General features: G+C 40.2%; 1 protein-coding gene across 2 annotated transcripts in view; it reads right to left on the bottom strand.

The window, feature by feature from the left end:
* Positions 1-22,803, bottom strand: part of nrg3b (neuregulin 3b) — a 216,590-nt gene extending 193,787 nt beyond the window's left edge. For both annotated transcript variants that reach the window (XM_065262651.2, XM_065262652.2), the window contains exon 1: positions 20,878-22,803. In XM_065262651.2, coding sequence (XP_065118723.2) covers positions 20,878-21,718 — 841 coding nt within the window. In that variant the 5' untranslated portion in view covers positions 21,719-22,803. The remainder of the gene's footprint in view (positions 1-20,877) is intronic.
* Between the last annotated feature and the right edge of the window lie 1,657 nt (positions 22,804-24,460).

Below are 24,460 nucleotides of genomic sequence, written 5' to 3'. Positions count from 1 at the left end.
ACAGACAGCGAGCTATACATCACAGAAATTGCAACAAATGATACTTGCAAATGCAGAAACACCCGAGGCTTCTACTGAGCTCATGCATGTTCATTTACACACACGCGCTGCCAAGTCTCCTGGCCGCTTTCGATCTGACGGAACATTTATTGGAAACGTTCACACTGGACAGAGTCTTCAATACAGCATTCACAGACGGCGAAGGGAGGAAAAATCACCTGCTGGGGCTGTGGAATTACAGCATAATTGGCTCCTAAAGTCCGAGAAACAGTGCAACTCCAATCGAGCGCTTTTCTGTACTCTACATCTCTCATGTGCACACAAACACACATAAAAAACCCAAACGCTGTAGCACTTCATTCTCAGCCTCGAATTTCAGCACTGGACAGCTCCCGGTCTGCCAAAGCACTACAGACTTCCATTGTTTCAGCACCACTGACATTATACAGCTCTCTTTGTGTTAACAGCTATTGGCAAAGAAAGAATCTTGTCCCCTTGTCCTCTTTTCAATTGCAGACGGACCTGATGTTTACACACCTTGAGTAAGCGAAAGCAGGTCAAAAGGAAAGACTAGGAAGTGAATATAGTGGACCAGAACAATGCTATTGCTTTCTCAAAATGCAGACCCTCTTAATTTTTAAGTGAATTTCTGAGCGCAGGTATGGCACAGGGCTTCGGCACCATACTGCACACTTTTTAGCTGACGCTGAAGTAAGTCTCTCGCCACCGGCAGCACATTAAGAAATCCTAGCTACATCTACTTTATCTTCCACACTGGATGATTCTTGGTACCATATGGCACTTTCCACAAATACAGCACAGTCTGGGCCCTGTCTACAGCATAGCAGGAAGTAAATTTAATGTCTTAATTTTTACAAATGTTGTCAAAAATACTATAAAAAAGGTCAAATAATAAAAAGTATGACGTTAATATACAGTACCATATACAGCAAACATACTGTATGGGGACAGTTACGTCTAGTGACAGCTTAATTAAGACAAAATTTTATCCATTCTGATGTCACTTTTTTGTTATTATTGTTTTATTTTATTATGAATGCTAAAGTAAAAGGAATAGTTCATCCAAATCTGAAAATTCATAATTTATTTACCTGTGTGCCATCCTGCATGACATAATAGTCTCGGCCTCTGACATCCAGATCGTTGGCTGAACGTCTGATGCATATGAAACACTTTTCTGGAAACACAGATTTCAAAGTCGCCCTGTGATTGATTGAATTATGCTGCGTTTACACCAGCTGCGGTAGAGGCGGACAAAACGCGCTATTCGCATGTAGTTGGACGCTTAAACATTTGAGTTCACTCGCTTCATTTGCACGTTAAAGCCGCACTTGAAATTCTAGTCATTCGAGACATTCACGTGGAAATTTGTGTCATGGCAGGGGCTTCTGCAACTCCGCTGAGACTCCACTTGCTTCTTGTAATCACGTCACTACTACAGCAAGGTCCTGATTGGTTAACGCGGCGCGGAAATCCACCGAAGTTCAGATTTTTTAACTCGCGTTCCTTGCCATTCGCGTCGTGCTTACCGCGTGTACCATGCAACAGGATGCATAATTGCATCTTTGCATTGACTTAACATGTAAATCATCCTCGCTTGCCGCCTCTACCGCGGCTAGTGTAAACGCAGCATAAGACAGGCCTTCCAGGAAATGTGTATGTCGCGATCATTAGCGGCCGGCCAATCCAGGAAATAACACAAAGCAGTCTGAACGAAGAAGAAAGCTTTCATATTTACATATTCCCTTGGTACAAAGCGAAGTGATTGGCTGCTTTACGTGACAGTCATGTGGCCTTTTAGGCCGTCCTTGGCCATTCAAAGCTGCCATGGTTCCCTGACCTTCAGTAGAAAGGAGACTAATGACTTCCTTAGCTGAATACAAGCAAATATTTCTACATTAAAATGGCATTGTAGTATCTTCTTATATGGGGGTCAACATGGTGAAGCTCCAAAAAGCACATCCATCCATCATTAAAGTAATTGAAATGACTCCAGTTGGTTTAAATATGTAAAATACTGTATGTAAATATTAAAGTGGACATATCATGAAAAACAGACTTTTTTCATGTTTAAGTGCTATAATTGGGTCCCCAGTACTATTAACCTAGAAAATGTGAAAATGACAACCCAGTAACTTGGTTTTGGTAAACCATTCTCTGCAAGCATGTGAAAAAATATGTTATTGAAATTTGGCTCCCCTTGTGATGTCAGAAGGGGATAATACCGCCCCTTAATCTGCACTATCCAACCACGGCACTGCCAATTAGTGTAGATATCAGCTCATTTTGCATTTTTAAGGACACACCCAAAATGGCACATTTGGTATTTTGAGCTAGAATTTCACATACTTACTCTGGGGACACTCCCCTTTAAGCTTATTAGTGATCTGTCCAATATTTATCTATGGCAGCATACAGATCAGTGCAGTAAGTTTAAATATCGCAACTATATGAAATTAAATTTACATTTATGCATTTGGCAGATGCATTTATCCAAAGTAACTTACAGTGTATTACAAGCTATAGATTTATTATCATAAAAATGTAATAAAACCCTGAGCCAGAGACAAGAACCAGCAGCTTTGGGTTTGTCTGATGTTCCAAACCAAAGAAAATCACCATGGGAAAGACACAACAAGAAAAGATAAAAAGTAAAAATAACAATAAAAATGAAATTAGATCGAAAACGAGTCAAGGGGGTTGAAGGCATGCATGAGAAGACAGAAACCAGAGGGATGCCATTCCGATCCCGTCCCTTCTGAAAGGGTAAACGAGAGGGATGCAGAGAAACAGCCGACACATGGGAAGTTAGAAGATACACTTTACTCAGCACAAAGCCCCAGGGTTTTAGGACCAGCAGTAAATGGAGAGTGACATTTTAAACAGTATGCATAATGAATAAACCCAAGCATGGAGAAAAACAGAACCGAGGCATAGCTCCACAGCTGCCACCCAGCCAGTGATCGAATGAGCGTGTGTGGCCAGACTTAAATACGCTTTTAACGCTGCCAAGGTAGTACGCAGAGAGATTTAATTCACTGTGTTAGACAGAATATATCACTTTGATCTCAGGACTAAGAGGAACGTGGACTGTGGCATTCCTTTGTGTCTGAAGCACAGTGCCGGTCAAATCAGACCATCAGGCACAATGGCCTCTGAAGTGCTCTCCAGATTACACATGAGTAGCAGAGAGCATTTTGTGATATGGCCTGTTTTGATTCTCTTATTGCCTATAAGAGGTCCGAGTGCCGATCACATCAGCTCCTCCCGACCAGCAGGGGGAGATAGCGAGCGGTTTAATATCACAGTGTTATCACATACTCGACATGCATCATTCAGGCGTCATCCGCTGCTAAGCAGACCTCACAAAGGCAGACATGTGGAGGGGTGCAGTCGGGGCTAATCCTCTTAAACTAGATTTATGGAAAAGCAAGCATGCTGCAAACATATCATACAGCACCAATTCGACATATGTTTGATGTGTAATCAAGTCTCAAGCTTTGGGTCGGCAAAAGCAGAATCAAATCATACAGAAAGTGTGTGGTAAAGATAAACAGATTTAATGGAGCACCCAGAAAATGCGACAAACAAGACCTGGGGTGAAATCTGGGACAGGGCATCCCCTCCTCTGTTTGAGTCAGCAACTCCTGTCTCTACAGTACTGCTGGTGGAAAAAGGAGTATGAGACTTTAATACATTTGATATAAAATATTCAAGCCTCATGCATTAATCTGCCTTTCCCCTTAGGCTCTGAGAACAATGTTTGCCTCATGCAGTTCTTAGATGACAAAAAGCAAGAACTCCACCTGCCTCTATACTAAAGACTTGCTCGGCTGGTACATGACCTAACCGCTACCTTTTTTGCTCATATAAGCACTATTTCCTTCGTGAAAATCACATAAATGATCTCTTCAAAAAGGCGTCAAACAGAACAAATGGAGACTTTGGCTGAAGTCTGCTTCACAGATGTTTTTCCTGAGAAACAGACTGCAGTAATCTCACATCTCTCTCTTTCTCTCTCTTATAGAGTTTCAGAAGCTGTCACAAAATGTGCTCAGTGCCATTTTACTTTTGATAGGACTTAAAGTGATAAAGATGCGGAGAGGAGTTTCAGATTTTAGAATGCATCATATGCCAACTGTCCTATATGGGAACCAGGTCTGTACCCACAGACCCCCTATTTGAGGATCGGTCTCAAATCTGCCCCCATTACTTTCAAAACAGTACAACAATGACCTTATTTTTCCAACTTTATTTGAAATTGAAATTATTTTGAACAGGATTTGGGAAAGGACCACGAACCTCGAAATTGGGTCACCTGAAGTGCTATCGCCGCCATCACAATGATCTTATTTTATTCAAACGTAGATGCTTTTCTCCTGTGTGTACTGTGCATGTAGACCAACTGATTACAGCTCCTACCTATCTGCAAAGAGAAACGACACCGAGCACCCAGAGCCATGGCCAAAAGCACAGCAGACTGCTGTAGCCCTGGAGGAGTCGAGAGCTGGCTTATCTAGGGCACCAGATTCACAGCTGGCCCCATCTGGACAAACAAGCATTGCAATCTCCTTCCACCTCAACCCTCCAAACACACACACGCGAATGCAATCGTGACATAATCTACACACACACACGCACACCAAACAGCATTTATTGAACAGCAAACGTACACATCAGCTGCTGTAGATTAGACACTGCTGCAGACCCCCATGTTTTTCCTTTAGATGCACCTCCAGCCATCGAAGGGTTCGCCGTGGGCCTGACCTAAAGCAAGATGAAGCTTGTCTGAACCGCGCACAAACAAAGAGAATATATTTAGCACAATACCCTCTCCGTACCCAGACATGTAAAAGGCAGGCTCATTTCGCCTCTCTCCCACACACGCAAACCTCCATTCTCTCTTCAAAAGTCATATCGAGACGTATTGGCAATCTAGCCAATCTTCTGGCAATCTAGCACAACAAGCGTCTCCGAGAGCCCTTTGACATTAAGCATTGAGAGGCAAGCATCGCAGCCCTTACCTCTATTATAAACATACTGCCTGCGGCTGTTTTGCTGCTCTCAGGACAGACTGAGCTCCCTGACAGAACAAAATCATCCATTGCTACAACTCTTGTCATACACAGCACGCTCAGCATAAAAAGGCTGTTGACTGGCAAGCTGAAAACATCACCTCATGCAGACAACTACAGCTGCCAGAGCTGATCATTCGAAACCAACACCCAGGGTACCAGACTTCAAATGTCTTTTTTAGGGAAGTTAAAGACAGCGAGTTGGTAGTTGGTTAGATCAGGGAGTTAAAGAGTTAGTTCACTCAATAATAAATAAAATTGCTGTTAATTTACACACTCTCAGGTCTTTGGTTTCAGTTTTGTACACTCTAAATTCTGCTGGGTTATTTTTAACCCAATGCTCGGTAAATACTGGACAGAACACAATTGGGTGATTCTCGCAAAATTAGACTTATGAGGTGTCATGAAACATTTCGATAAAAAAGGTAAATGCAATGTAAGAGTATCAAATAAAGAAGGATACAGTCACAAACATCTCTTCATGTACTATTTTGCACATGATTTCAAATTAAATCATACAAACCAATTATTTTTCACATTTAAGGGGAAAATTTTCATTACCGCAACGTGTCCATGACAGGATTTGGGTTCTTTGTCATGGAAAATATATAATTAAAAAATGTAAAAAATAAAAAGCTTCAGTGCATGTTATACTATAAACATTTACAGTAAAGAAACATGTGGCATATGGTGATCACATTGGTACATGTAGAGACAATAATAAGGAATATAAATGTGTCCAAGCAACACATCCTCACCCCATTTCGTCAATATTTGACGACACTTGACCATTCGTCATATGTTGACGTGAAGGGTATACCTTTCGCGTCATTTTTTGACGAACTGGGGACTTCAATACTATTACGTCCGTTGCATTCTCTTTCCTATTTTATTACCATTTGCGCGTCGGTTTAGGGTTAGATTTACATAATGACATCCCTACCCAAACCTAACTCTAACCCCAACGCCAGGTGACAACTGTTTCTAACCCCAACGCCAGGTGACAACTGTTTAATTTCGCGTACACTGTTTAATTTCGCGTACACTGTTTAATTTTGCGTAATCTAACCCTAAACCGACGCGCAAATGGTAATAAAATAGGAAAGAGAATGCAACGGACGTAATAGTATTGAAGTCCCCAGTTCGTCAAAAAATGACGCGAAAGGTATACCCTTCACGTCAACATATGACGAATGGTCAAGTGTCGTCAAATATTGACGAAATGGGGTGAGGATGTGTTGGTCCAAGACCAATTTTCTCATCCTCCACAACAATTTTCAATCATTGTTTAAGCCCTCAAGGAACCAACATTTAAAAAAAATTTTTGGAAGGGACATAATTGACTGTGACACTCAAGATGGCTCCCAGGTAAGCAGTTCTTATTTTTTCTCTCCAGATAAAAGTTGAATTTTTGTTTGTCATAGTACATAGACAACTTTTTATTTCTCATTACTGAAACATGAGTTTGTAAATGCATATATTTTATTTAATTTCATGTTGCGGTAATGATATTTTTTGAAAATGGTAATCTAAAAAATTTTAATAATTCTATAGGAATTTTTTTAAATCCTCTAAAAATAATGGTTATAGTAAGTTAAGACTTTAATCTTATATGTGCAAAAAAAAATGGCTTCAAGGGCTTTTTAAAAATTCTGATGCTGGACACCTTCTAAATCTGGATTTCGTGAGAATCACCCAATTGAGTCATAAATAAACCTATATGCTGGGTTGTTTCAATGTAATGCTGGGTTGTTGCAACTCATGATTGGGTTAACAACAATCCAGCATAGTTTTATTTATAACCCAACATGTGTTCTTGTCCAATATTTACCAGGCATTGGTAATAAAAAACAGCAGAATTTACAAAACTGTACCTTTTTGTCACTGGCGTGGTACCCTCAAATGTCAATTTTTGTACCTTTATGGGTATGCAACATATTAACATGTTTTTTGGGGGTATAATATTATACCCTAAGGACCTACTGTGTACCTAATGGGTTAGGTTTTAGGGGTACAAAACCTTTAAAGGTACACAATAGATCCTTAAGGTACAGTAATGTACCCAAAAAGGTACAACATTGCATACCTGCATAAAATTAGGGTACCACTTCAGCGACAAAAAAGATAACAGTTTTGTACCTTTTTCTGACAGTGTATCTGCAATTTAGACTTTCAAAGTACTTGCATCACATGAATCACAAAGAACCAAGATTTTAGGTTAAAATCTTCTTCAGGAACACCTACATTTGGGTGGCCTGAGGGTGAGTTAACTAACAGGAAATAACATTATGGGAAAACTAATGGTTTAATACGTGGTTTGAATCTGATTGTGAAGACGGTAATCTAATCCTTACTCATGTAAGCAATACACATAGATTCTGAAGTAAATGTCTGACATGAGTCTTTTTGAATGACATCATTTTGCAATGACATCTTTTTTATTTTAATAAAAATATCAGACAATGTTTTTCTATATGAATATTTTGCTCCACTTGTGAAGTATACCTTGTATTAATCCACCAAAATCCAAACACGAGTAATAAAATCACTTTGCCTTTTCATGTTTATGTGACAAGTGTGGTAGTTCCACAGAGACGCTAGAATGTCAATTGGCACTGATTGTCTAGTTTGACACAAATATGCACAAAAGTAATTCGATTGTCGTAGAAACAAAGTATATATTTAATATAAAATAATGCAAAATGTCACACGCAGCTTGGCAGGTGGAGAGAGTGTGCGCTTTTACGTAGCAGACCCCATTTGGTACTTTTTACTGTTGGGTAAAATAAAATCATGAATAAAAAATCCATTTAATAATAAAAGGTAAAAATAAATAAACTGGTAAGAAATAGTTATGGCCAGTAACTTTTCACCATTGGCAGGCAAGTGTGGCAAAAACTTTATTGTACACCCAGTGCATACCCCTCCTGAATATAAAGTATCTTAAATACGAATAGATCTTGCCTTTAAAAAGGAGCTGTAGGCCTGAAAGAGAAACCCATCCATTTAACTGTGACTTTCAAATCTCAAAGCTATATCTCTCCTTAATCTTTATTATTCCCTCTGAGCGTTGCTGGCCCGGCCAGTCAGATGGAAGGGTGAACTGCACTGTTGCCATTTCTAAGTTAGGAGGGGAGCTACTTACAATGGATACATTAACTGTTTTCCCATGCAGATGGCTGAACGATTTCCGGAAGGCAGACACACACACACACACACACACACACACATACACTAAGGTGAGGGATGTGTGGGAAAGGCCACCAGCCTTGATTTGACTTCAAAATGCTAGCAAAAGCACATCTTATCATATTCCTGCAGAGCAATGTGCCACGCTGGGATCAAAGTGCTTCAGTTTAATGTTGAAGGACCCGTATGCACAGCCCTCGGTGAAAACTGGAAAGCGGTCCTGCAAATATTTGCAGAAATGTGCATGTTTGACAAGGTGAAAGGAGAGGAACTCTTGTCGGCTTTAATAAAAGTGCGAGATGAAGGGCAGGTACATGTAAGCATCAGTTCTGCAACTCTCGGTGTGACTTTAGTATACAGTACTTGAGTGTGTGGTATAAACAGCATGGTAATGGCAGGTGGAAACATTTCTGGCTACACACTGCATACATACAAACTCAAACTTACAGTGATGTCTTATCTCCTATAGGAAATTAATTGATTTAAGACCACCACTTGAGCCACCTCAAAGGATAAAAGGACCCTGCGGCCAAATATATTCATGACTAGATGAAAGTTAAAATGGATTCAACTCGTTTGGTCTTCACACAAGAAGCAAAAGTCTTGCAAACCACCTTAAAACTAAAAAGTGTCACCCAGATGCTAATAGAAAAAATGAATGGCACACAAATATTTCAGTGTCGACCATGACGCAAGCATGAATGCGGCAATGGAGCTGTACACTTCAAACCCGCGTCATCTCATCTGCGTGGTCATTTTCTCCACTCGCACATGCTGTCAACACAGCATTAGACTTGCCAGAAACAACAAAGCCCACTATTGCATAAGGCGTGTGGTGAGTCATTTAAATAAGATAAACATTGACCCACTCACTAGTCAACTATTTGACTACTTTTGAAATTACGAAAGCTTTACCCGCTGAAGCACACAAAGATACACATTTGCATTTACACAAGCATTTTAATTCGAAATGAATTGCAGTGCCATACGAACGGACAACCTTGAAGTTGCAGTTGCAGTAACACACTTGCAACCATAATGCACGTACGCAGCATGCGAGAACCTTATGGCAGCCGCAGCGCAATAAATCTGCCGTCTGAAATCTTTAAGTAATGACATCTGGGCAGCGCCTCAAGGGAAGCTAAATGCAATTGCAGAGATTTTTTGCAGTACACTACCCAGTAAAGGTTAATAAGCAAGCTGAATTAATGACAGCTGCCAAAAGCAGCTCAAAACCATGCCGCTACTGTATAAGCAAACATCTCACGTCACCTTCAAAAATAAAGAGATTGCAAAAAACACACTCCAAACGTCCCAGAGGAAAACAGCATTGCTCAGAGTTTTCTCAATAGAGTTCTCATTTATGTTTCATTTTTTATTTGTCGCAGAGTTTTTTTTTAAATTGCTATGAAAATACAGAAATAAGACTTTATTATTTCAACCTATAGTACAAAATAAATGGTAAAAATGGTCCCTAGCTGTCACTGGGGCAGTACTGTTTCAAAAATACACCTGAAGAGTTTATATAAGTACCTAAGGGGTACATATTGGTACCAAATATATACATATCTGTACCTAAATAGTAGGGATGCGTGGGGAAAAAACTAATGCGGGGTTAGTTGTAACACGGACTGTTTACATAAAAAAAAAACTGTGTGTCAAATTTATTGTTTTTCATATCTTTAATATTGATTGAATAAGGTCACTTCAAAGATTGAAATCATAGTGAAATGAATGGCTAAAATCCGACTTTGATGCTCATTATCTCTCATAATTTGATTTTGAAACTGTAGTATGGTTATAACAGACTGGGTCACATATGAAAATTTTTTTGTCATACTGTAATTGTGCTGTTTTTTCTCACATATTTAGACATTTGTATCCATTTATAATTGAACTATTGTTAGAAAAGTGCTGGATGAATGAATACAGTGTGGATACCTGTCTATTATAGACAGATATATAAACAATATCCACTTCAAGTATCAAAATAGTATTGAAATATTTGCCTGCAAACTTAATTTTTAGCAAGTGTTACAACTAACCCCCTGCCTGTTGCAATTAACCCCACCTATGGGATAAGTTGTAACGTTTGCACTTCTCGTCATGTTTGGTGTAATTGTCCAAGAATGGTAAGTACTAGAAACGGTTGTTCAAATGGTTCAACGGTATTTCATGCATTCTGATTTATTAACAGTTTAAGAATTGGTTTCCTCATGCTTAACAAATGCAAAGAATCAAAAAAGCAGTTGGATGTGTTACAGAGTATTTCTGTGCTAAATGAACTTCGCCAGGGTTCGAACAAGTTTCTGAAAGTTTTTTCGATTACAGGTTCAGCCGACGTTTCAGGGGTACACTATATGTATCACTTGTTTTTATAAGCAATTCCCCGGGAAAACCACCCACACGCAAATCAGCGGGAGAGCTAAGTAACGGCATCACTTCAAGCGACAGCTTTGTTTTATATCAAATTCAATAATGGCACAAAAGAAGATGTGTGTTTTTGGATGTAAAGATAAGAAAGCCAGCATCATGGAAACAATGGATAAAGTTTGTTTATCCGGGGTAGCAGCAGAGTTTTGCATGTGTGTTTGTTTAACGCTGGATTTCATTGAAAAGTCCCAGACGGGTCATGAGTTGCATGCGGTAAGACAACTTCTGTGTTATGTTGGAAATTGGCGCGTACGTGCATATTATATAAATGACACAAACATTTAGTGAATCATAAGTTATCCAGTCAGTGTTGTATAATGTGTTGATTCGGACTCGCTCCTCCCGCAGCTCGTAACTCCTCCTTCCGTATTTTTTCGTATGTTATTGGAAAGAAACTGTACAGCTAATCTGTTAATAAATCCGATAAAACTAAAGAAAGACTCTTTGGAGATATAAAGGATGTGATACTACTCTATAGGTACTCAAGATTAACATCAGATATGCAGAAACAGCGTGTGTTATGGATGCATTTCATGAAATTATGGTGGTTCATATTGCATGTACTTGTTTGTGATATCCTGAAACTTGCTGATTAGTTTACTTGGCCTTTTTCTCAGTAGAAACATCAGAGACCTATAGTCTGTCCCATTTGCTCTCCATGAAAGAGATAAGGCAAAGAACAAAATGTATAGAAGCTTTTAACCCCCCCCCCCCAAAACAATACAGTAGAGAATAAAGAAGTAAACATTCCTTATTTCTAGAACAACAAATTCTACCAGAAGGTAAATTTGTAACTGACTGTGATTCTTACAAGAAGTGCATTCAGGTAAATGAACAAACTCTGTGTCACGCACCGTAAAACACTGGAGGTAGAGCATCACTCCCGAGCACGTCTGCGTCAAAGTACATCCTTTGTGTTTTATCACCGTGCTATTTTTATACACTTTGTTGCCTGTTCACATCAAACGCATTCCCCCGCCAACCTTCCTTTCCGTAGGCTTGTGACAGGTGCTTTAAGAGATGCCGGGTATTGTTTGTGTATAACTCAACTATCAATGATTTAATAAAGAGATGTGGCGGGGAGAACATCCTCAGCAGAGCATCCTATTTTATAATTCACACTGTTGCCTGACAGGTTGAGAAGACCTCAGTCGACGACATTTCTCACTTGCGTTATTCAGGAGACGTTCAAAGTTTGCTTTGGGGTGTGACCGGGCGTTACAGATCACGACTGGAAATGATGGAAGATTAGAGAAGCGTTAAGTGTTGGCTTTTTTATCTCCCCGAGTGTGTTTACATTATCCTGCCGAATAGGCTTTTATCATGCAGGGATTGCACCGATGACATATTTGCTTCTGTCCTGGACATCTCTCATCACATCCACTAGGCATACATACACAATCATGCACTTACACACAATGATAGAAGACACACACAGGCTCACATGCATTGACTTAATAGCTTTTATACTGAGCTTATGCAATATTTATCCTCTAACCGCATATATTTAAATGTATATACATGCATATTAAAGATAAATCCAAAAAGCTTACACAAAATACTACTTTAGGCGGCATATTCTTGCATGTTTCACACAGACAGGCACGCACATACATAAATGCACAATTTCAGACAATTTTCGAGACAACGCATCTTCTAGCAAAAGTAATCAATGTATGATTACAATGTTTGCAGCCTCATTTCTGATGGGTTCATAACTCATTTCATTATTTTCCCTACCCGTTAAAAATGTTTTTTTTACAGTTTCCATCGTTATGCTAAAATTATTCTATGCTTATTTACGCACACATATTAAACTCCTTCACAAATGAATGCTCCAAAGTATCACCCTGATATTTTTGATATTACACTTAATAGTATTTCGGTTTGGATGTGTAATTTGTTGTATGCAAGACCTTAAGAGGCTTTCTGGGTATAAACGCTCAATGTTAAAGACAGTAAAGGAAAAAAATCTTGATTAGATATACTAAAAAAAGATTTGTTGGTTCAACTTAACTCCTACCCCGCCAGCATTTTTTTAAAAAGTTGCCAGCCAGCGCCAGCATTTTTTTAATGATTTTCATAAAAGTTTAATGCCTTCCAGAAAATGTTCTTCTTTAAATAAACATACAATATATCAAATGAAAGAACACATTTTGTTTATTAAAATTAAAATTATTATTTGATTAAAAGAAAGTTGTGCAATAACTGTTGTGTCAACTAAAATTTTTAAGATGAATAGCCTCAAAATTTTAAGGCAGCCAGGTAACTTACTTTTTTTAGTTTTTTACCACACACAAAAAAAACACTTCAGAGCCTGTGTGCTGTCAATCAGGCCACATCCCCATCTGAACTTGACTTAAAAAACAGATAAGGACCCTAAAGCAATACACAGTACATTCAGGGATCAGTTAAGCTATTTCTCTAAGCTAAGAGTCTCCAGTCAATGTGGATGAAGGGGAGAACCAGAGAAAGCCTGCAGAGCTCCATCAGAAAGAGTTCATCTGACAGCGGCCCTCCCAGCAGTCCAGTGAGCCAAGTCCAGTGAAGCCTCCATCTATAACCCAGTACATCATCATTATTCTTCGTGTACTTTAGTACTTCTGTCATCGTGGGCGTTTTGATGTACAGTATAATAGCAGGTGGAGAAACCCTAAATCTCACGTCCATCTACTTATCTATCCATTCCGGGTCAAATTGATAACTTGGATGCTTCACATATAGGTAATTCAATACAGAGGATATGCAATAACTGAATGTAATCCACTTTACTCTGCCACAGCAATATGCAATAATGTCATGTCATATCTTGTTATGGGACAAGATGTGCATTTCAGCCCATCCATTCATTCATGGAGGCCATAAGAGACCAAATACGAGAGTGCGGCACACACATATCTGTGTGGTTTCATGAGGACAGAGAGAGAGACATCTGGGCAGGTGTGAAGCATGCTGTGTTTAAGGACACATCAGTCAACTTGGATACATCATTTCCGCATTAACCCCATTGAACGGAAGTACCCAGCGTCTGTTATATTGTAGGTGTTTGTCCTTTATGTGGGATGCTTGAAGTGTATGCTTGTGTCTTCGATGCACGGCACGTATTTTACAGTCATCAAATAATTTAGCTTTAAATCTGCTTAATCCCAGCTTTAGGCCATTCAGAAATACTGCTTTGTTGGCAGAATCCATTTAGAGTCTAATAAAAAAGCTCATTTACAAGAGAACCTGTCAGATGCACCTAGAGGGTTTTGCATTTGAGATCTTCATATATAAATAACTACTTTGTCAGGTATTTGGATTATTTTAGGGATACTTGACTAAATGTTATCCCGCAGGATGCTCTTATGTCAACCTGCTTTATTAGAAAGATAATGCTTATCAACTACAACAAAATGTTTACATGGTTCCCACACCTTAGTTAACTTCAAATTCAAGGACCTTTCAAGGATTTCCAGGTCCAATACCCTCAAATTCAAGGACTAAATGTGGGGACACATTTCAAGTGAGAGCAAGGTTACATCGTGTTACCTTTTAAGATACATTGTTACAGTTCCCTTTCGGGGGAACTCGCGCTGCGTCACTGCGGTGACACTTTGGGGACGCCTCCAGGGGTAAGTGTGTCAGATTGTCTACATCAAATTCAACCAATGGTGAGGCTATACGCCAAACACAGGGTGACGCTGGAGCCAGGAAGTATATCGCTATCTAAAATATTGCCAAAGACGGCGTTACAGGGACGCAGGAAGTATGGCAAGGGAGACAAAGCGTCTGGTTCCCTTCTCAGGGAACAACAGTTACATATGAAACCCGAGACGTTTTCACACAACTATGCAAAAAAGCATTTTGGTATGAATCAACATTCGCATAAAGAAGATATAAGCATTTAAATCAGACAGTTTAGCACGTGTGCTTAAAAAGTCTAGAATTTTATGATATTATCCTTCACTACACAGATAATAATATGGATTTTTTTCCAGAAAACTTCTTGCATAAAATAGATTCAATGACATGTATCTATGTATGTATATTTTCAAAAACCACATTCACAAACTTTCAAGGATTTCAAGGACCCGTGGGAAACCCTGTGTCTACCCTAGTCCACATGAGCACCAAACCTGCATGAAACCCAACCAACCTCAACATCAAAATGCTATGTTATCCATTTCAGTAGATAAACTTCAACTCTATTAGCAAACATGCTCAAACTACTGCAATGGATCAGGATTTAATTCCACTTCATCTGTGGATTACCAGGGGTTAAAGAAAGTTCTGTCTGTTTTCACATCAGAGCATCACAGCATCACCGCAGTTTCAGAGTAAATGGAAACAAGCAGCTTGTGGCATTCTGTGTTTGTTGTTTGTCATCCTATGATGTCACATTGGTTACAGTCTAGCTTCATCCAATGCTAAAAGATTGCTTTGTGGTTAAAAAAAACATCCGAATATCGTTGTCCATGTTGTTCTGAACGGGACATCCCCAGCACTTAAAAAAGCCCCATTAATCATTTACATTTTCTGTCACATGCGTTCTACATGTTTCTCTTTCTGTGCATTAATATTTCAGTCTGCTCCGCCACATCCGTCCCCCAAACTTCCCAGCGGACATTTTGTTCACATAAATCACACAGTGACATTAAAGAAGCCTAAGATGGCCTTCGCTGCCACTTACTGCAAATACACATCGGGGCGCATCAATCTCGCCCCCTCTCTACAGTCAAAGAGAGTCTAGTGCTCACGGCACACTAAAATGTCAGAAAACAAAACAAGGCCACTCCTGAGAGAAACGCTTGTTAATGCACAGTTACACTCAGACCAAAAGGACAACTCGAAGTCCATTGAAAATGTCACGTCACGTCTTAAGGAAGAAAAAAATCATCTAATATACAAGACAGAGGCTGCAGAGTATGGTACTTTATTTTGGAACGGCCTGGGAAGTATCATTACTTTTCCGGGAAGACTGAGAAGTACCACCCGGAGGTTTGTCTCTTACTCTTTGAGCCTCCAGGCTTGCGATTGGTTGTTAATGAACATGTGACCATCCCGCTGCTGGTATCTGGGGAAAGCGTTGTGGCTGCATCAGCTGGATGTGCGCTCCTCTCGGCCCAACCTCGTTGACCTCCCTTGAGACTGCACTAAATGGATCTCTGACTTTCTAACCATTAGTCCCAGTGTATGATTATATGGTACACCTTCCCCACTGGAGCTCCAGAGGTTGAAGTACACAGTGCACTTGAGTGCATACTATATGTTGGCGCGTCAAAATTATTAATCGCCGCATCCGAGCGGTTCTCTTTCTCAGGCTTTCCATTTAAGAACCTAGGCGGGGATTTTCTGGTTACTTTATTTTACGGGCTTTAGGCTGACAGCGATCTTGCGCACCATCCCGACGCTGCCTCCCTTTCATACCTGACAAAATCGGCTCAAGCATGCCGGCTTCTGACTGTGGCGCAAAAAGGTGTGCTTGGAATCACAATGACGCGTTTGTGAAGAAGGCAGATAGCCAGCTGCATATAGAGCACCAGACGCCCACTGACTCCTTACACAGGAAGTAATGAGGCTTGGCTCATGACCAATCCCTCCTAACATAGAAAGGACACAGGGACAATCACACACACATGCAGGAAGCTCAGGCACGAGCAAGGAAAATAATAAACGGAGAAACAAGGAGAGATGGTGATGGAGGAGGAAAGAGAACCAGTGATAATATCATAGTAGGAAGTGTAAAGGAAGTTGACGCGCAGTCTGAAGATAAGGACAAGACGACCAGATCATGTTACAGTGCTGCGGCTAATGGACGCCTGTGTGCCATCCTTCAGAACAATGGAATAATAACATAGACATGAATGAGACATTGTCCAGTGTGCTCTCATTGGGGGGGGAGTTCAAATGATGTAATAATCTCTGATTCAGTTAGGGTCCTATAGAATATGTGATACAGTTTCACCCAATTACAATTCAAAAACTAATTAAATATGAGATCATTTTGCATTCACAAAACCTAAAAGATCCTCAAAGTTCAAGCATGGATGTACTGTCTGTATCAGATTTGTATTATATTATTATTTTGTATAAGTGATGCATTACGCAACACAGTACTTTACAGTACAGAGGGTGAAAACAATAAGCAACAGAAAATGTAATGTCATACCGAAAGCAGCTAACAAAAGCATACACTGCTAGAAAAAATGGTACATATCTTTTTGAAAGATACTGCCCCAGGTGACCATTTTGAGCAGTCTGTGATCCTAAACTTTTGACCAGCAGTTTATTGCTTTCTTTTACTCGCTTGTTTTTTGCTAATATCTGCATTACGCCGGTTGCACACCAAACGTGTCAGCAGCGTGTAGGCGTAGCATAAGCAGCGCATGAGGAGAGCGTTTGTGCTTTCACACTGGCTGTACTGGCGGTAAGCTGCACAGTGCGCGGTGCAAATGGAAAAATCTAAAGCTCACATTATTTTTTGACATACATTTATGAACAAAACCTCTTCGAGAGGTTTTTTATATAACAGTGATTTGTTAAAGATAAGGGTTCAACACAAGTTAATAAGAAAGATGAGGATTCATTTAGTGCAGGCCAGAGTGTGAATGACATTCTTCTGGCAACTGTGTTTTTTTTTATATATTTGATTTCTTTAAAATTAAAAAAAGTGAGCGTTTAAAACACAATTGGCTTAACATTCATGGTTTTATGGTAAAATTTCCCTTTTTTCACGATGATCCACAAGCACTTAAACTATAAACAATGCACTGTCACTTTAATTGAGCGCAAGGAGCGCAGCAAAAATAAGACCTGGTGCTGAAACAATTGTGGCACTGCTACTTGTAGCGAGCGAGACAATGAGTACAATCCAAATGCAGAAGTTTATTAAAAACAACCAGGCAAACAAGATAAAAGGGTAATCCATAGCAGTAATCCAATAAACTGGCAAAAAGGTCATAGCATAAAACATGAACATGGAGGCAATGGCAATAGCTATGAACGCTCGGTACACAGATAAACTGACAATACTTCACAATCTGATAGAGAAAATGGCATGGCTTAAAGGGACACTCCACTTTTTTGAAAATATGCTTATTTTCCAGCTCCCCTAGAGTTAAACATTTGATTCTTACCGTTTTGGAATCCATTCAGCAGAACTCTAGGTCTGGCGCTAGCACTTTTAGCATAGCTTAGCACAATCCATTGAATCTGATTAGACCATTAGCATCGCGCTAAAAAATAACCAAAGAGTTTCGATATTTTTTGTAGTGATATTACGCACTGCCCGAAAATAGTCCCCTGTTATTGAAAGTAATCAAGGGGACTATTTTCGGGCAGTGCGTAATATCTTAACTCAGCAAAGTTCCTAATTATTACCTCAGTTTGAGATTATAGTTCCTACCCATATCTGCCTAGAAAATCGCAACTTTTAATTTTCCGTCGGTGTTAGTACACGATGTAACTACAGAAGAGTCAAGTTTTAAATAGGAAAAATATCAAAACACTTTTTGATTTTTTAGTGCGATGCTAATGGTCTAATCAGATTCAATGGAGTGTGCTAAGCTATGCTAAAAGTGCTAGCGCCAGGGTGTCACCTGGTGGTGGGATGAATGGTTCTCTCCCATTCCTTACACCACTTCAACGCCGCTTTTGCTGCACGAGTACGCACTCCTTACGCTTGCACTATAAAATCTCTAACTTGTCAACATGGGCACCGAAAAAAATGTGCCGCATGCGGGTGTGAAACGGGTTAACACAATTATACTGTTGGGTTGGTCTAAAGTAAGTTGAGCCCTCACAGTCTTTCTTTTTACTAAAAAGGTTTTCCTAAAAATATTTGTGTGAAAAATAAAACAAAAAATATTGATTCTTGACATCATATTAAATATTTATAAAGCATTACAACATAAAATGTTTCAATACTTTGATAAAGATTTTTCCCCTTACGGCAGTGGTTCTCTAACCTTTTCAATATGCGGCCCCCCTTTGAGTACTGTGCATCCCTTTGCACCCCCCCCCCAAAGAAAATGTATGACATAAAACATTCTAAAACTTAAATTTTTAATTAAACAAAACATATTGAATTATACAATGTAGTGCTGTTGGTTTGTAGCCTTATTTTTCTAAGGTTTAATTACACAGAATTCATGATGAATTAATGTATTATATAAAATTTGGTCAACCCTGGCACCATCTCGCGACCCCCAGTTTGAGAACCACTGCCATACAGAACACAATCGGCCATTTCTACCCACAAAACAAATTCTGATCTGTTCAACAACAACACCTTTCCTGATTAATGTACATCTATTCCAAGAACGAAATCTGTACTCAAACCATCTCACCACAGTCCCATGTCGGGTTTCTTTATTATGAAGAAAATATTTGACTTAACAGCCTCGCAAGTAGCTTTACTCAACATTAATGGGGTAATTTGTCATAAAGACCTCAGTTTCCATCCACTGTTCTCTGGCGTGCATGCCAAAGAATGGAACACAGACACTGCCAACAAATGTATAAATGAAAAAGACAGCCATGTGGTCTGTAAGAACTCCGACCGTATCCTTCTTCTGCCCCTAGGTCTGGGGCTTCTCCTTGGCTATTCACCCCTCCCTTATCAGCACTCGCCCGAGGCCGCTTTCAGCTCGAGAGCAAATTCACTACACTGAGAAACAGAGAATATGTTGTTTTAAATTATATATAAGCTTCTCTTTACACAAGCAGTTTGCTATGCTCTCGCTGTTGACAGGGGATTGGATCCAGCTTACACATGCACACATAACAGTAAAAAAAACAAAAATAAAATTCAATAAAAGTCAGCCATGATGAGAATATCGCCCTGGGGCATAAAGATGCAGCTCTCAGTTTGTTTGTTTTCCTCATAAAACACAAGGAAGGTTAACTGCATAGATTCGTATTTGCAATAAACCTTTCAGTGATCTCCGAGATACAATTATTGAGGAATAAGTGGAAGCAGTAATGTGGAAATGCATTAAAGCAATATATGCTATTGCCTTCTGGTTGAGGGGCTGTTTGAAGTCTCTGGGCTGGATGACATTCAAACTCGACGCTGGTAAATTGCATTTGACACACAAAATTGATGGCCTATTTTTAACACCTTGCTTTATAAATAAACACCGTTCCGGATTTGATTAGAGGAATACATCGAATTAACATGCAGACTTATGCTAATTCCCATGCAGCTCACATACATACAGGCCTATTTCTATTTTGGGGACAATCTGGTGGGATAAGAAAGATGGTTGTTTTTCCATTCGTGGATTTAACATGAACCAATGTGCTTGAATTCACATTGACTTTAGAATTCATGAGATTATCATACATCGACATGCATGAAATCACGGACACATATGTTACAATGCAAACACCATTTCTTATGTGCAACCCCTTCTGATCTAAAATTCCCAAAAGAAATCATAACACAAACTAGCGTCGCTCCTTCGATTTTATTTTCTAGCGTCTGTGAAGTGTCATAGCGTGCAGCCACTGCCTCAAGTCTACCTGCCATACCTACTGCAGTACTCGTATCTTCACTTATCTAAATAGAATCTCCACCCTATGACCTGATGTCCACCGAGAGGACGAGAGCGGCACCCTCTCCAGCTATACACCTCCTCTATTGCCTCTCTCTCTCTCTCTGTATCCTTCTGCATCTGTTACCTGTGAGGCAGCTTCAGATCAGACAGAATCCCTGTGCCTAATGATACACCAGACCTAGATGGAAAAAACATACTAATGGTATGGTATAAAAGACCACACTGGGAGTTATTATTCCTGTAGAACACAGAGGAAGTGGGCAGATCTTTGTCCGTATTACATAGAGCCGATGAAAATGAGGGGAAGAAAACATGTTCTCTTATTACCATGCAGAACTAATGAACTCAGAAGCGTGAGCACTATTACACTGCTCGGCTGCCTGTTTTGTAATACTGAGCGGATAGCTAGAATGTGTATCTATTGTGTATGAAGTTTGATTTTGTTTGTATAAGGAAGCAAATTTAACAAACCTTATAGCGTGTGGCTCAAATCAGGTCTTTTTCAAACTAGCCAATCACAAACAAGAGGACAAACTGGGTCGTCACGTGCACACGACCAGAAACAGTTTGCAGACCCACACTCATGCTTATTAATGATAACAAAATAGCACACTTACGTGTCCTGAACCGATGGTGTGGCCGAGTAGGCTTGGTGGAAGGGCCCTTGGAGGAGCGTCCGTGATTCCACCGCTGCCCGGGCTTCGAAGGGGCCGCGAGGGTGGAGGTTGGGTGGGCTGCTTGGGTGGTAGTAGTGCTCGCTGTTGACTCAGTACTAACGGTGGTCGTACTCGGCGGCCCGGCCCATGATGCGTTCTGGCCCACGCCTTCCCCATTGGGTTTTTTGACAGTGGTGCTGCGTGGGGTCACCTCCTTTCCTCCCGGTGGGACTGGATTGGTGGCTCGGGTGGTGGCGGTGGAGTTGGTCACTCGTGTTCCCACTCTGTTATGCAAGTGCGGGGCTCTGTTTCCCGGGCCTCCCCCTAACGCCCCACCACTTCCTCCACTGCTGCTACTGCTGCTGGCCGTGTGGTTGGAGGACTGCCCAATTCGAGTTCTTTGCACTGTTCCTGTGCCCTCAGCAGCCCGGGTGGCCGAACCTGGAGGCACAGAGGGCACTGCGGAAGTGGTTGATGTGGAGCCATCGGGGCCTTTGGGTAGGGCACTGGGTTTGGATAAGAAAATAGGGTCCTGTCCAATGCGATTGGCATCCACCAGGTCAGTTGGGACATAATCCTGCACCGAGCCCACCACAATCCATTTAAGAAGCATCAGGCTGAGGCCCAGGCCAACAAAACCCATCAGCAGGGGCACAACGCAGAGCCATGTTTGCTGGCGGGGCCACACCGCACAGGGGCCACAGCGGAGGGGCCCTGGGGCCTGGGGAGAGGCTTGTTCACCCCCGGGCTCCTCCAGGGTCATGGTCTCCATGGTGGCCCCTAGTGCCGTTCTTTCACTCATGCTTCTGGTGTTCAGGGCCCAGCCAGAAAGCAGTGCAAGCAGTGGGGGGAGCTGGGGAGGGATCCAAAACTAGGCATCTCATTAATATTCAAACTCATCCACAGATACAGACACATGCAATATTAACTCATAAATTATACAGCAAACACTTGACTATACATGAACATGTAAATGTTAATCCTATACAATACAGCACAGCAAACCTTAACCGAAAAACACCAACAGTCACGTACACGAGCGCTCACTCATACACACACTCGGTCAGTAACCAAACAGGACTGGGTTTGGGGAGGGGGGAAGCAGGTTCTGGTAACAAGCCTCTGTTTAGTTCAGCTTCTCTAGAACCGATGGTAATTCCCAAGATGCTCCATATAAATGCAATAATTAGAAGAAAAAAATAAGTTTGCGGGTAAAGACACGGATCTGTTGGTGTTTTGCCCGGAGTCAAATTTCCTTGTAAATCCGCGAGTGCCTGAGCGAGGGCAGCTCCCTGCTGCAGATCTTCTCTTCTCACAGCTGCATTAACGCGTCGGTCGTCGCGGCTGGCGCAGCCCTGCCTCTGTATGTGTGCGCGAGTGTGCGTCTAGGGAAGCTCAGGTAGCGGCAGAAACACAGCTCCACTCCAGGAACTGATCTGCGTGCCTATCTCTCTCTCCCCCGACACACCGCTTCGTCCCTGGCTACGCGGCTCAAATCTTCCCTCTCGTCTTTCCAGCGGTGCTTCGACGGATACGGACAGCCGGTAATCCACACCACGGAAGAGAGCGGCAGAATGATGTACTGTGATCAGGCAGAGACCACTGGGAGGGTAAAATCCATCTGATCCCTTTCTCAATCCCTGCCCTCAGTTCTTCCCTTCTGACAGTGCACATCCGAAGCTCTGCCACACATCCATCATTGCACCAGAATTCAAAGGCAGTCCTGTCTCTGGTTTGCTACATTCCCACACTGAAAGGACTCAGACCTTGGCAGTAATACAGGCATAGAGAATGCATGAGAAGCTCGAGAGAGAGAGCGGAAACGAGAGAGAGAGAGAGCGCGCAAGCGATAGAATGTACGATGGAGAGAGAGCAGAAGAGGAGGGAGAAAGAGAGAGAGAGAGAGAAAGAGTGTGTGTGGGTGAGCAGGGAGGGGTGGAAGAGAAAGCGCTGCTCTGAAAACTGATGCGGCTGCTTTACTAAGAGGCTGCAGTGTGTGTGTAGTTGTCTGCATGTGTGTCTGTGTGTTTTCTGCTTGGTGTGTGTTTTACAGATGGGTGCGAATGATACTAGTTTTAAATTTCTTTAGGAGACGCACTTTTTCTTTCATCTTATTTGTCTGCATAAGTCCAGACAGACGTCCACTGACTGTGTCTGTGCTTTCATCAGTATGTGTGAATAGACAGAAGAGGTTTTTTTTTTAAGAAAACGATCCGGCTGGGTTTTAGAAGGAGGATGGGTCGGAAGGTAAAGAGAGAAATAATGGACAGAAGGCAGAAAAAGGGAAACAAGAAATTGATGTAATAAAGCCAGCCAGCAGTATTTAAAACAAATGCAACAGTTAAAATCTGACTCAACGTCTCACAGATGCACCTGTAGGTAGAATAGAAGTGAAACTGACAGTCTTGCTAACTTCTTTAAAGCCTATATCAAAAGACCAAAAGATATTTATTTAGATTTATGCATTTGGCAGACGATTTGATCCAATGCGACTTACGGCTCAGCAAACAATTTAGCATTTACAAAAAGTCTTCTAAACCCGGATGTCTAAGCTAAAAAAGGCTAAATTTGGGCCGTCAGTGAAAATGTAATAGACCATAGCGCAAAACATTTAAAATAAAATAATAAAAACAAAACATATAAAATAAAATAATAAAAAATATATATAAAATAAAATAATAAAAAACATAACATATAAAATAATAAACAACAACACATATAAAATAAAATAATAAAAAACGTATCAAATAAAATAATAAAACAAAACATATAAAATAAGATAATAAAAACAAAACATATAAAATAAAATAATAAAAAATAAACCAAAACAATAAAAAACAATACAATAAAAAACTAAACAATAAAAAACAAAATAAAATAAACAAATAAATTGTCTAAGCTTAAAAAGGCTCAATTTTGGCTGTCAGTGAAAATGTAATAGACGTCTAACCATAGCGCAAAACATATAAAATAAAATAATAAAAACAAAACATATAAAATAAAATAATACAAAATATATAAAATAAAATAATAAAAACATAACAATATAATTATTGTTTATAAAAATAATAAACAAAAAAACATATAAAATAAAATAATAAAAAAACCAAAACAATCAAAAAATACACTAAAAACAAAACAATAAAAAACAAACGGAAATAAATTGTCTAAGCTAAAAAAGGCTAAATTTGGGCTGGAAGTGAAAATGTAATAGACGTCTAACCATAAATAAAATAATATAAAACAAATCATATTAAATAAAATAAAAATAATTGAATTGAAATCACTGTTGACTATCCTTGGTGGAATATTATACATCTCGAAAGTATTTGGCAAAAACGACATGTAACCAGATTTTTTGGTGTAGAAGTGGGTTACTCATAGCCGGACTAAAGGTTGAAATGGTGACTATTGCTTGCTGGGAGTTAATAACAAGCTATACATTCAATCAGCCATATGAGTTCTCTAGGGAATTAAACCCGTGACCTTTGCGCTGCTAACACAACACTCTACAGAAACAATAAGCCTAAGGAGCACAGCTGAA

This window comes from Paramisgurnus dabryanus, chromosome 1 (assembly GCF_030506205.2).
Source record: "Paramisgurnus dabryanus chromosome 1, PD_genome_1.1, whole genome shotgun sequence".
Lineage (NCBI taxonomy): Eukaryota > Metazoa > Chordata > Actinopteri > Cypriniformes > Cobitidae > Paramisgurnus > Paramisgurnus dabryanus.
Note: the sequence above shows the minus strand (reverse complement) of the source record. Positions and strands in the feature narration are given on the sequence as shown.